Source organism: Xiphophorus hellerii, chromosome 12, assembly GCF_003331165.1.
Source record: "Xiphophorus hellerii strain 12219 chromosome 12, Xiphophorus_hellerii-4.1, whole genome shotgun sequence".
Taxonomy (NCBI): Eukaryota; Metazoa; Chordata; class Actinopteri; order Cyprinodontiformes; family Poeciliidae; genus Xiphophorus; species Xiphophorus hellerii.
Window position 1 is genome coordinate 28,871,228 of NC_045683.1, and position 14,579 is coordinate 28,885,806.

General features: G+C 40.4%; 1 protein-coding gene across 2 annotated transcripts in view; it reads left to right on the forward strand.

The window, feature by feature from the left end:
• unc5db (unc-5 netrin receptor Db) overlaps positions 1–14,579 on the forward strand; it is a 233,589-nt gene that overhangs the window by 101,768 nt on the left and 117,242 nt on the right. For both annotated transcript variants that reach the window (XM_032578939.1, XM_032578941.1), the window contains exon 2: positions 9,008–9,220. In XM_032578939.1, coding sequence (XP_032434830.1) covers positions 9,008–9,220 — 213 coding nt within the window. The remainder of the gene's footprint in view (positions 1–9,007; positions 9,221–14,579) is intronic.

The following is a 14,579-nucleotide window of genomic DNA, read 5'->3' on the forward strand; positions in this document are numbered from 1 at the left end:
AACAATTGAAACATTGCATTTAGTCAAGTGCCATCCTTAAATTCTTAATCTATTATGTTTCAAAAGCAACTCCAAGCAGGTGGGTTTTTGAAGACACTAAGTGCTCCAGCAGTTTTTAAGAATTGGTTATGTCTTCAGCTCCTATACCTTAATGCCAGGCGCTGGTTTGACCCAACATTCATCTTCACCTCTGAGAAGAAGAGCGGTAGAGTTGACTGTAAGTTTTATGTAGGAGTTTTGCTGTTTGTCTTTGTACTTTCCATGTTAATATGTACAGTACACACTAAAGTGTTCATTTTATAAAGATAGCCATGTTAAAACCAAAAAAGTTCAATTTATTTTAATGTAATAATTTAAGAAAAATTTGGTCAAGAAAGTGAATCGGAAGGAAAATTATATAGCTGCTGTGATCGTAGCGGTAAGGAATACCAAAAGTGAAGTTTAAAGGTAATTTTGATTTAGTAAAATTTGGGGGACCTAGTTGACCTTTTGACCTCTAAACTTTCATTAATATCTTCAAAGCCAAAGCAGCACAAACAAAGAAATGTTTTGCTGCACAAACCAGCACAAACGTAGTTGAGTTGATTGACACCAATTTTGTTTGATTTGAAGAAGGTAGGAGGGGCTGGTTGACCTTTCATGACCTCTGGAAACATTCCTTAATATCTTTAAAATGATAGCGGCACAAACAAAAGATTTTGCTGCACAAACTTGCGCAAACCAGCACAAACGTCTGATTTGAAGAAGGTGGGTGGGGTCAACTTCACTCGGGTTATTTTTGCTGTGTTTGATACTTTTTTGTCCCTGGTCCGGTTGGTCCAGTTTTTCAGCGGTGTCAGTCCACCCTGTCTGCTGTGACGCAGTGCTGAGAGACGGAGTCAACTTTTGAATTTCACATCAGCGACATCCAAGGCGGCGCGCTCCTGAGCTGTCCAGGTCTGATCGCTGTTTGAACATTAGATGGAGGGACGCCGATTCAGCTGAGAAGCTCACTGTGATGTCGTATCTCTCTGCTACAGCTAAAAGGAACTATTACCGATATTACCCTCACAGAAGCTCAATCCAAACTAATCCTTCGGATTAGGATTAGTATAAAGAATAGAAATGAAAGGGAAATTTTACTTTAGTAAGGTTTGCTTTTCTCTCTCTCTCTCTCTTTGTAGATTGAATCCAGTGTGAGCAATGTTTGAGGTAACCAAAGTATAAAGATGTCGATGTGCAGCTGGAGGTAAAGATATGCAGACTCAGGAAGTCTAAGCTGAACCTCGGACACTTTTGGAGTTGAGTCTTGTCTTAGACTAAATTTTATGAGAGGTGTGGAAAAGAGTCTCCACTCTGACTTGGCTGTACAGCAAACAAAGTCGGTTTGTTGTTCTATAAGCATTAAAGCAGCTTTCAAAATGGCTTCTTCTTCATTTTGGTTTTTATTGGCAGTTGACAATAAGCGTCTGTTGTGTACGCAAGTGCACAATTTACAAGTCAATTTATTTTCTTAATTAATTTTGACTTTCTTCTAATTCTCAACCAATCAAACTCCGGCTCCTATCAGCTCACTTCCTGTGAGAGAGCTGGGTTTGAGGCTGGAGCACAAGATGGCCGCCACAGAGGACGCACCCACATGGTAACAAACAAACATTTCAGCAGTACCTTGCTAGACAACAGAATGTTAATAATTACACACTCTGGGACTAAAATAGAGCTTCTGCTTCTTAACAGACTACCAAAAATAAACACTGAAAAAAAAAGGAATGTCTTTAGTTTTCAAGATTCTTTGCTAAGTTAATTTGCAGGCAATATAGTAAAGAAGTACAAATATAATCCATATAAACAAGCAGCAAATATTGTTTGTGCTAAACATTTTTCATTTGTCAATTAGAGCTGAGGCCTTTGGATGCGTCTTTATGAAACTTGTATCCAACTCTAATTATATTCTCCGGGCTCACACGGTGTTCTCTATTATACTGTCTAAAATCTAATTTGTGGAGGACGCCTTTGTATATTACAATATGGTGGATTAAGGGCATGAGTAAATGATTTTATGCAAAGCGGACAGAAGTTCAGGCCTTAAACTATAGTGCCTCCTAGCTGTTTATTGAATCAGTTATAGATTCTGAAGCGAAACATAAAAGTGGGATGAATCATAAATTGATAGTGAGGCTCCCAACTCTCCCACCTCTCATTACCACAGATGTTAAGGGTTTGTGAGGGTCGGCGCTGTGGAAAAAGGTCATCCAAACTCATGCTACTGAAGCTTATGTGGAAATAAAATCATTATTGATAATGTCAGATGTTTTAAGCAACGGAAGAGTTATGGCTGCAACACGTTGGAATGACGCACAACGTTTTAGAAACTGTGTGATGCTGCGAGGATCCAGTTGCACATTGTCTGAGAAAAAGCCAGACCATCATCCTCCGACCACTTCCTGTTATTTTCTTAATTGTTTTCGCCAGCAGTAACATCTGGTTATTGATCATGTGACTTGTGTGATGTGAAAAAAGTGTTTTCGTTGCAGTTTTTCAAAATGCACGTATTTCAATACTGTAAAAAAAAACAAAAAAAAACACCCAATCCTAATGCAAAAAACATAAGTTCTTTATGAAATTAGTGTGTTAACTTATTTTTGTAATTTCAATTCTACCATAGAATTCCAATTCTATGGTTTATGGAAAAGCAGCTATTGATGAAATAAGGTAATGGCACGATATCCCATAATCTGATAGGAATCAACTTATCGCTTGTTTGGATTCGCCCTCTTCAGAAGGATTAGTTTTTAGTGTTTAGAAGCAGAACAGCCTTGACGTGGTTGCGGTGCGACGGTGTGTGATGAAGCCTCTGCCGCGCCTCTCCGTCATCAAACGCCGTCCATGTCTCGAGCCTCTCTTTGCATACCCAAACAGGAGGAGCAATGCTTGTTGAACCTGGCACGTCTCTGAGAGACGGCGGATCTAAATCTGTTTTTGTTGAACACGGGTCCCCTGGCTCGGAGGCGTCGTCAGCCGTCCTGATACGCAGGTGCGTTTATCTGCTGCAGCGTCTGACTCTGCCGCCAAGTCAGGTGGAAACCTGTGACAGGCAGCCAGCAGGGCGGAGGGAGCGCTTCAAAGGCAGCGTTAAAATTAACCAGCGTAATGAGGACATAAGTGACTTATAGGAGCCACAGTCATCTCCTTCATTAAGGCCGATATTTATGAGCATCCATCACAGGTAGAGCAGCAGGCTCCACGGCTGCAGGGCTTATGGAGCGTGAATTGTCACCTTGTACCAATTATCTGCTGCTTCTGAATGTGCCGAATGCCTAAGCAGTAAGAGAAAAGGACACAGCACATCATTAATGGATGGAAAGAAAGAAGCAAAGGCCGTGTCAGAGTATTTTTTTATTTTTGTCCACCACAGCTGCAATTAGCTGATTAGAGCGCGGACGCTCAGTGGTTACGAAGGGGCTGGATGGAGGCGCATTTTAAGCCCCGGTTGTTGTCTTAGTTATGGCTTTAAATGATGGTAAGGTGTTCTTTCTGCAATAGTTTTTTTTTTTTTTTTTTACATTAATGTGTAACAGTTTGAATGGTTTTGTGAAGAGATTGTGATAAATCATTTCAAAGCTTTTTTTTTTTTTTTCCCCCTCACATTTTATGTGACTTTTATCCTGTACTAAAACAAGGTCATCTGCTAGGAGGAAATAAAATACATCAACACCAAAGAGCAGCAATAGCCCATTTCTCTAAGTGTGCACTCCTTTAAAGCTCCGGGGCCCCGTTCGTTTTTTTTTTTTTGGTTTTTCATGCATAATTTTGGCCATGTTTATGGAAATTCTGCATAAACTCTGGGCTATTTTGAGTGACTCGTCACTTTCCATACTTTTTTCTGTCTTGTTTAATATGCTTTTCAAGCCAAGTAATTGCATTACTTGTGAAAATGAAAGTTGAATATTTCTTTGGATGAAAATTGCTGCTGAAGCTAAAGTCAGCTGTGGAAAATGTGCAGATTTTTTAACATTTTTATTTTAACTTAACTGAACTGCTTAAATAGCAAGACTGACAGCTGAAAAGAGCCAAACGACCCGGTTTTAGTATGAAAACACCTGTTGACAAGTAAAATACTACCGACATTCACACAATCAATCCATCTGTGTCCCTCCTGCATATTTTTCTGCAACCGACTTTCATTGCTAAGGAGTTTTTAAAAATTTGTAAACGTAATTTGCTTTCCATGGGCGTAACGGGCAGTTGGTTCACGGGGGTCAGGTATCCCACACATCTGTGCCCTCTGACCCCGGCACTTTTCTCAGCCCTTCCAACTGTATAATCTGTTGTAAGAGGGGCAAGGTTATTTAAAATTAACTTTACACCTTGTTATAATATTATTCCCGCATCACAAACATACCTGAAGTGTTGTCTGGATTCTTTCATACATGTTTGAGAAATCCTTTAATCTCCATGGCAACCATTCAGCTGTGAAACACACCTGGGAGGACCTAGCTCCGCCTTCCAGCTGCAGATCCTTCTCAGAGTTGCGGTATCCAAGCTTCCACCTCCTCCGCAACTCCTTCACTCAGTTCCTTCAGACTAGCCAGCAGAAATTAGTAAACACCTGCTGGAACTGCACATCTGCTGAGCTCATTATAGGAGCTGCTTCTCAGAGCAACGCTGGTAAAAACGTTGTTTAAAAGGTTAACAGAAGAGCCATGTTGTGATGACTTCCTGAAGGCGGAGTTTCAGAAAGAGCAGGAGTTTTTAAAGAGACAGTGGCCCAATTTCCAAGCTTTAAATTATGAAGTCATAAACAGCATTTTTTTGACAACTGAAGGTAATATAATTTGTTGATTGTGGTATAAAATATATAATACTGTCCCTTTAATATGCTGTAACGCATTTCCGAACTGTGTTTAAACTGTATTTTTTTTTTGTTACAAGCTCCTGGTGAACAACAGTCAGCTTATTCATGCATTATTTTCTGTTTCCTCCAAGCGATTTCATCTCTGTAGCTATTAAATATGAACATATATGATCATATCTTCATATGAAGGTGAACATTATAATGATAATAAATCATTACAAATCACAAGAATGGTGAAGTAAAAAAATAATTTTCTTGGAAGCATAAGATTGAAATTGCTACATAGAGATAATTAGGTCAAACCTGTAAGCAGAATGCAGCTTATGGCATCACAGGTATCTTGATTTAGCCCCAGAGGAAGAGTCTGTCTTTACTGGAAAGCTCACTTTCTGAAATGATTGCGGTGAAAGGGAAGCAGCTCTGTAATAGAGAGCTGCAGAGGGCAGGTTTAGCTCTGCTGGCGCGAGAGTTGCTGACAGAAGGGAGCTGCCCTGAGACAGAGCGGGGCAGCAGCTGGACGCGGAGCAGAGCGGGGACAGGGAGCTGGGGACAGGGGCCCGACTGAAGACTGGAGTCCAGAACCATGAGAGAGAGAGACGGACCGAGGCAGAATGAACCAAGAACTGAAATTTCAAATTTCAACAAAGTCTCAATTTAATGTGACTGAGTTTGATCTGCTTTGTAAAGAAAAATATGTAAATTCTCTGGGTGGAGACTAGGGATGCACCGATCCACTTTCTTCATTTCCGATGCCGACATGAAGTTTTCGTGTCGGCCGATACGATCTGATACAGAAAAACCGTACTGATTATACATTTTTTTAATGGGTTGACAACAGTACCCGAGTCGCTCCTTTTTTTAAAAAAAACACAGACATAGATTAATTTGATAACTCTGCTCCAGTATAGCACACTTAAATACACCAAGAGCTTCACAAGCTTGGTCAAACATGTTAACAAAACTTTTACCTGTTCAGTCAGTGCAATTAGGAATAGAACAGCAACTGTAGAATAAATAATAGAGAAACTTTTACACGCTTGACTGCCTTGGTCAGACGTGTTATAAATAAACTGCATCAAACCTTTTTTCAAATGGTTCAGAAAGTGAAGTTAGGAATTCTAAATATAAGTTCAAATAAATAGCAAGACATGACGTCACTCAGAGCACAAAGCATAGAATTAGACTGAATAGATCTGCCCTGATGAACTTGGCTTGTCGTCACCGACACCCGATCTAGGATACTAGGATAGGATAATGTTTTCATTATCGTAACCGATACAGATATTAGTATCGGATCGGAGCATCTCTACTGGAGGCGTAATCTACTGGTGGAGTAGATATTCACTCAGTATTGACACTTTTTTAAAAATAAAATGGTGGTTTTTGGGTTGTAACACTGCAGAATGTGAAAATGGTCACGCTCTGCCGCAGACATATTCTATTCATAGCTAAACGTAGGGGAGGGACTTAGGCATAGGAGGAAATACTCCGACGAATGAGTGACCAAGCACAAGTGCGAGAGTAGCAGGTCTTGAAATAAAACACACATTAATATATGTCATCTTAAACAATAGGTTGCCATTTATCATGTTTTTCTGCGTAGTTATTTGCAGGTTTTTTTTTCTTTTTATGTCTGTGTGCTCTGACTGTAATTGAATATTAAACATCATCCAAACTGAGCTCTAATGAAAATCATATCTGCTGAAAACTGTGTAATATCTCTTCTCTAATCATGTGATGTTTTCTTTACTCTCATTGTAATCGGCCTCCTGAGTCTTCTGCCTTCCTGTTTAGTAGCTTATTTAAAAGTCAATTTAATGCCCATTCTTTTCCTAAATTGCATTAGATGTAATTGCAGCAATAATTTATCCACACCGCTTTAAAGGAATGCTCTTTTTTTCTTCAGGTTTGCCACACTCAAACATCGCTCAACGATGGGAAAGTTGGCGAAACAATTGGGTGTTAATGTGTGCAGCTGAAACGTGATACATGATGAGCATTACTGTACACTCAGCAGGTTTTAAGAAGAAAAAAAATATCTGCAAATTTGTGGAGACACAGCAAAGTATGCAGACGGAGCTGTTTGGCAGTTTGGCTCCAGAACAGCTTTTCAACAGACACCAGTGGTGGAAGAGGCCTGGATTGCACCAAGCTTTATAGTATATATATATATATATATATATATATATATATATATATATATATATATATATATATATATATATATATATATATTAGAGCTGTATCTAACAACTATTTTAGTAATCGATTATCCTTTTAGTTTGATAATTAATTGGTCAGTTGAATGAAATTTTCACATTCTGCAAATTTTTCTTTTCACTACTTCATGTTTTTGCTTTACATAACATTTGATATACATTACGAGATACAAATGACTCAATTACTTTCCTGAATAAGTAAACTAAAATGTTATGCCTTCAAAAGTAATAGCTTTCTTTTAATGAGCGCTTGATTATGTGTAGCAAAAGATGCTTAAAAGGAGATTTCTTCTTTCTTTATTTCATTTCATTTTATTCCAGAACTTAAAGCAGGTGAAGCTAAAAAACACAAAAGCCACTGGGTGGAACATGTTTACCAGTCAGACTGTTCTGAGTGGATTATTTCAGTAATCAAATAATTACTCTTAATTTGATTCATCATTTAATATGCAATCTTGTATGCGTGGGTGTGTGTGTGGGTGTGTGTGCGTGTGTGAGGCCTTGTATTTGATATAGTGTAAGGCCCATTTTTCCAAGAAATACTGCATTGTGAGGACTCGCTGCTTCTTATGGGCCTTGAGCCACATAAGAAGACATGCTATGTGTGTGTGTAAATTACTACATACAGCCGACCACTTTCACAATATTTACCCACCCCTTCTTCACTTTTCTCCTTTCACCATTCCTTCAGTATGTATAGAATTATCGAGTCTATTTTTTTTCCAGTTTTGAAAATAACACCCCATGTCTCCGTGTGTTTTACCAATATAAAAGTAGAAGATACTTCAACATAATGTGTTAGAAGGAGACATCATGTAAATATACGTATTAGCATTAACTCAACGAGCAATAGAAAAAAAAAAGAAAAAACATAATAACAGCAGTATGAATAATAAAATGGAGTATATTCAGTCTAAATATGGTGGCCATCCATCTGCCAGCAGGTAATGTCAGCATATTATTCCTGTTTGTTTATTTCATTTCCTGTTGGAGTGCGCCTCCTCTCTACACCTGCATCCATTCATTTACCCATTTAACAAGGACAACATTGATAGAGAGCCGTAGAGAGAGGTCAGATTCGATTTCAGGGGACAGAGTTGGATGTGATGGGGAGTGGGTGGTGGTGGTGGGGGAAGGGGGTGGTAATGGCTTTCCTGGGCTTTTTACAGCACTGAATAGCTCAACTGGAGCCGCTTTGATGGGCTGAGGGCGCTGTTCTTAGAAGGAGCTCAAACGTCCTGTTCCTCATTGTTCCCGAACACAGCGCGCCTCTGCTCCGGAGGAAGCAGGAACAGCACACCGTGGAAGGCAACGACTTGGCTTATAGATGAAGAAGAAGACAAAAAAACACTCCAAGTCGCTCTGCCTCACTCTTCAAGATCTGCCTGTTTCAAACCTGTTGTTAGACTGATGAGCTGCCATGATGAAGAACAGTGGAGAACCGGGCTGTGCTTTTTGCTAACGTCAAACAAAAACAGCAACGTGACACGAAGCTTCATTAAAGCTGGAGTCCTGCTTGCTGCTGGCACAAAAAGCCTGTTTTGCTTTGAATCAGAATCCAGGCTGAGATGCGATGCATTCAGACTCCACTGCCACAATTTGGGTAATCAGCCTCCTCCTAATTCCTCTCCACTTGTTCCTTTCTGATTTCATTTATCCGCAAATTGCTGTGAGGGGAGCAGGTCTGCTAGAACAAGAAGGACCTGGGGGAATTATTCTGCTGTGCTTTGGCTTCTGATGAATAGAGAGCTGTCATTTGAGCTTTCTTTTGAAAATCCCGAGCACTTCTTCCATACTTTTGTTAGCAAAAATAAAGCAAAACTAGCAGCTTTTTTTTGTTGTTGTTTTTTTGTTGCTAACTTGTGAAACTGACAGGAAACAGCTCTTGTGTTTGGCAGACTGCCAGTTCCTGTTTTTAGCCTGAATCATTGACAGAAGTGCTGTGTGTTTGCAGGCGCCCCGGCCGGCCAGGCCGACACGCTGCCCTCGGCGCAGGGCACGCTGCCGCACTTCATCCAGGAGCCAGAGGACGCCTACATCGTGAAAAGCAATCCCATCAAGCTGCGCTGCCGAGCCACGCCCGCCTTACAGATCTTCTTCAAATGCAACGGGGAATGGGTGCACCAGAACGAACACACGTCCCAGGAGTATAAAGACCTCAACACCGGTAAGGTCTGGTTTTCATCGAATGAGAGCATAAACCATAAGGAAAACATGAAAGGAATTCACAGGAAATAAGGTGATGCATTATTTAAAGAGGTCACAGACTACTTCCTGTGACCAACGTGGATACAGATTTGTTGCATAACCTCAGTTTTGTAAGAGAGTCGCCTAGGAACGTACCAATCCACATTTTTCCACTTCCGATATCCATACAGATATTTATCGGCCGATACATGAAAACAGAGCTGAACTGAGTTGAAACATTTCTTTTTCTAAAAGGGACATGAAGGCACTAAATTACAAATTTATTTCATGACTCTACACATTTAAATACACCAACAGCATCTCAAGCTTGGTCAAAAATTTAATTACATTTTTTACAATGTCGGTCCCGATAGGTTCATCTCTAGTAGTACGTGTGGGCGGAGCTCTGGGTTTGACTGAGCCTGAACTGGAAAAATGATGTTCTTCTTTCTGATCACTTTTAGATGATAGACAGTATGCATATCTCCTGGTAAATATGTATTTAAGTATCACCCATATCACAATTTTTAATAGTAAAGATATCTCTAATTTTCCTCCTTTCTAGGAACAGTTTCACGTTAGCTATTCAGCTAAAATAATGAAACACATTTTTTTATTGTACTTGCTGGCTGTAATGGTGAACGGCAGCGTTTATTTGCAGTTCTGTGAATTTCACAGCTAGGTTTCTCACTCGCCTCCAGGGCAGCGCTCTTTCTTTCCTCTCTGGTGAGAAGTTTTTGATAGAATGCAGCAACTTTCCTCTAAGAAGGTACAGAATGAGAATTTCACTTAGCTGCGAAATTCGTCAGCTACTGGCACGTGTCATTTACCAGCACAGAGGCCGCCGGCTTTCACTCGCTTTGATCAGTGCTCCTCCTGTACGCTCTGCGTTCAGACGACATATCGTTGCAGCGTTTCACTCTGAGGACGGACGAATTGAGGTTCCGACTGTCGGACGGTTTAAGCCCTGATGCGGACGGACGGCAGCGGTAATCACAGCTCGGCCCATTCTCATGTGCAGCTGGTTCCTGGCAGGCCGAGCTGAACTGGGAAATTCTGCAGGACGTCAGCACAATGAGCATTCCTACCAGCCGTCACTCAGAGCAATAGAGGGGATTGTAGATTTGTTACACCAGCAGTTTGTTCCGACTGAGAACATCATGAAATTAGGAAATGTTAGAGCGACTGAACTGTTCACATCACTCATTTAGAGGAACTAATATGAGTTGTTTAAATCAAACATGTGTGGCTCGTATTTTTGAAGCACAGAGTTGGTTCAGAGTATTATGGGTTTAATATATTTCGTAGACAAATACTACCCTGTTATGTTTGGTTTGAGAATGATGAGGGATAAGGCGGCGCTCGGCTCCACCCTGGCGTTTTGCACAGCTGAATGGTTGCCATGGGCGATTAAAAGATTTCTCAAAAATGCATTAGAGTCAAAGCAATCCTTAATAAATTTGTGATTTGCCCTGTCCGCCTGACAGAACATGTGAATCCCCCACTCAGCTCCTTCAGACTAGCCAGCAGCAATTAGCAAACAGCTGGTGGAACTGAGCATCAGCTGAGCTCATTATAGGAGCTACTTCTCTGTGCAAAGCTGGTAAAAACCAGAGTTAATAGAGGAGCCATGTTGTGATAATTTTCTGGAATGTGAAAGAGCAAGAGTTTCTTAAAGGTACAGAGGCCCAATTTCAAGGCACTAAATTACAAAGTCAATTTTTTAAAGTCATATTTGAAATATACAGCATTTTTATAATGATGCTATTATGGCAAAAAGTGACTAGAATACATAGTACTGCCCCTTTAAGTGTTCTGCATCTGTTTTGAAGCGCCTACCACCAGCAAAATTGTATTACAACATTTCTTTTAATGTGTATCTCCATCTGAGTAAAAACAAATCTAGGTTTGCTATTCTTGTGTGTTGGCCTCTAGAAATCCTTCTAATAGCCCCAGACGTCGTCCGAGCCACACCTTGGACACTCCTGGTTCAGAACAATAACCATTCACTCTCATCCAGCCCAGACTGGACGGATGTTCTGCTCCTGTTTTTCCAAAGCAATGTTCAAGATCAGCTAATGCTTCTGACTGTTGGTGTCTATTAGCTCTACCCTGCAGCTCATTGGTTCATGTTTAGCTGCAAATAATTGATACCAATTTATCACCTAATGCACAACAAGCATGCTTCTAATCTCTATGACTTTTTTTTATTTACCTTATTGTTATCATGAATACTAAACTAAAATCACAGCAGCCAGAAGAATCCAGGTTCACTTTTGGGCAGAATCTCATTGGGTATGAAAACTGGTTTATTTTATGGCCTATGACTATAGTTGAGACTGTCTGATACTACCAACTGATGCCAAAGTACAAAAAAAAGAAAGAAATCTGTCAAACCTACAGCAGAATATTATAGGAAAAAACACATCCTAGACATAAACAACAACTCTACATACGACTCAAGCCAGCAAAATGTGCTAAAAATACATGATTAAGATCTTCAATTTTCTATTCTCTACCTCCCAACAATAAGAAAGTCAAAAAGCTTTCCTTTATTAAAGCTGTACGTCTTCAGACAGTGAGGCTGCTCTGAAATAAAAAGAAGAAACCCTGACTTGTTTAAACCCTCCAGTCTCCTCATAAATCCAGACTTTTCCACTGAGTAAATATCCGTCCTGGTGCCGCAGACATTCAGTTCCAGCTTAACTTTTTCATATGAGGATGAGCTTGCAGCTCACTGTCGTTGGATTTAATGATGCGACTGATGCTGAGCACATCCAGCCCCGCCCACCCTGACCTTCAGTCTGTTCTCCTGAGCCACATGTTGCTGCATGTTCGACTGACATGTTGCTCTTCTGGAATACTTTGCTACTTTTCAGTCAGATGTAACAGCAGGATCTTGTCTGGAAAACAGAAGAGAGATTTCTTTTCGGCCAGCGCTGCTTCTGGGATCAGAACCCGTTCTTTTCTTGGCCATCCTGTTTCTAATTGTTGAATCTTTCTGCCTCCTGAAAGAGTTTTTATCTGCATTTATCTGGACCGTAGAACTGTGCAAACTGGAATTACGAAAGTAAAATTGCTTAACTGAAACACACCTACTTGGAAAAAGACTTTTTGCATTAGGTTGAGGTGGTTTTTTGACTGTATTGAAATCAGTGCATTTCACAAAATTGCAATGAAAACACACTTTTTAAAAATAATTTCGCATAATATAACAATGTTACTCAAGTACAGAAAAAACTATGGTGTTGTAAAACTACTCCTAAAATTATTATTTTTTCCCAAATAGTCAAGTAAATGTAACAAGTTAATTTCCCACTTCTGGCTCTGAGTACAGTAAAAAAAAAATATATTTATCTTCATTCTTATTTGAACAAGGGGAGTATTTACACATACACTGCTGTTTTTTCCTTTTAATAATTGAAACTATGATTTGAACATTGCTGTCTTTATATTTAGTGTAGTTATTTATGTCTAATATTAACATTTGTTATCGTCAATAAGTCTTTGAAGAATCTAAATGAAAGAGTTGCATCAACATTTCATTTTCCCTTTGGGATTAATAAAATGTTTCTGAATTTGAATTGAATTGAATTTGAATCTGAAACAGATCAAATAAAAAAAAAGTCATAATGATGGAAATCCCTAGAGGTGGAGAGATGGTGAAGTCTTTCTTTTGTATGTGAGCTTTTAGTTTCACTGGAGGATGTTTATTTGTAGTTTTTTGTTATTTTGTTATAAATTGCTGAATCAGAAATATTCCTCTTCCTATTGGATAGTTTGGATCATAATCAGACGTAATTCCAGGTCAGAGTTTTTGTGTTCCATAAAATGAGTGTTTTTTTTTTTTTATGTGGATTGCAATTATACATCAATATTTAATGTTAATAAGTCAGTAATTATGCTAATATTTATTTAAATGCATTGTTACTCTGCTTAAAACTCTGTCCGGCTGGATTCATGGGGCCTCAGGCGAACAAGCTAATGTCAGAGTTCCTGTTAAACGTGACACATCATCGTTACGTTTTACCCTCTCGTATGCGTTTCTGCTTCGGATTATGATGTATAAATGAAGCAGAGGCTTGCCACAGCAATTCTGCATCATTAGTTTTCACCACGTGCAGGCATGCTGATTGGAGGACCGAGCTTTCAACGTCCTGAATGGATTTCTGGCCAACAACAAAGCCGATGTGACGCCTCGGCTGGAGGGCGCCGTGGTTACAGGCTGCTGGAAAGCTGTCTGTCTCCTATTCATGAAGGTCCCTCCACAGGAAACGGCCTTTAATTACTTCTGGAAGTTCATTATGGTGTGACTGCTGTGCTGTGAAATTGTTGTGAGCTTGGTAATGGCAAAATGAGAAATTTGGAGCCGGAATTTTGCTCGGCTTGTTCCATGGGGCAGAGCATGAGGGGAGGAAAGTTTTGGCTCGTCGGCGTGCGGCGGTTGGCTTATCCTTCCCACTTTGCTCGCCGTCCAGCAGGAGGGAGGCTAATCAGTGTGGATCTGACGGATGAGGGGTGAGACGCCGAATCAAACGGCCTCTGCCCGCAGGCTGAAGCTCTCCACTGATGTGTTAACAAAAGGACAAAGTCGACGCTAGAAATGTCCGCAAGCAAAATTGAAATGCTTGCGGACATTCCAGTTTAGTTTCGAAACTAAACTGGAATATAAGCAGTCAGGATAGAGTTTTACTGATGTGATTTCCTAGATTTCATGACTGACTGAATGGGCTGGGGTTGGCATCATGTACCACTGACCTGCATGGAGACTCAGGGGGAGTTCTGATGAGGGCCGTGGCTCACCTCCCAGGGCGACATTCAATACGGGGCGCTATCATGGGAAGAATTTTCTGTGTTTTTATTTTCCTGCATGCGGACAGACAGAACTAGCCATGCACCGTTGATGAATAACGACAGGAGAAGAAAATGTTTCTTGACACTGTGCGCAAAGAAAAGCAGCAGCAAAGCGCCACGGTGAACGTGGAGACTTTGAAGCAATCCCTCGCTCTTGTGCTAAACGAAGACTTTCTCAGCCACTGCAGAAACAGTAACTCTTCATCTCAAGACCGAGCACATCCACGTCCTTCACGTTCATACGGACAAACCGAGGGAAAATCATTTTCAGGAGCCGACGCCTGCCTGAAGGAGCAGGATTCTGAACCGACATCAGTGTAAAAAGCTGCAGAGGCTCAGCAGCTGGCTGTTACTTTAACCTCAGGCTAGAGCTTGTGTTAAGTCTGGCAGCTCCCTGTGATGAATGACAGCTGGGCGAAGCTAACACCCTGAAGCTGCTCTTCAAGCTAAATATATATACATGAATAACATGAAGGTGCATGACC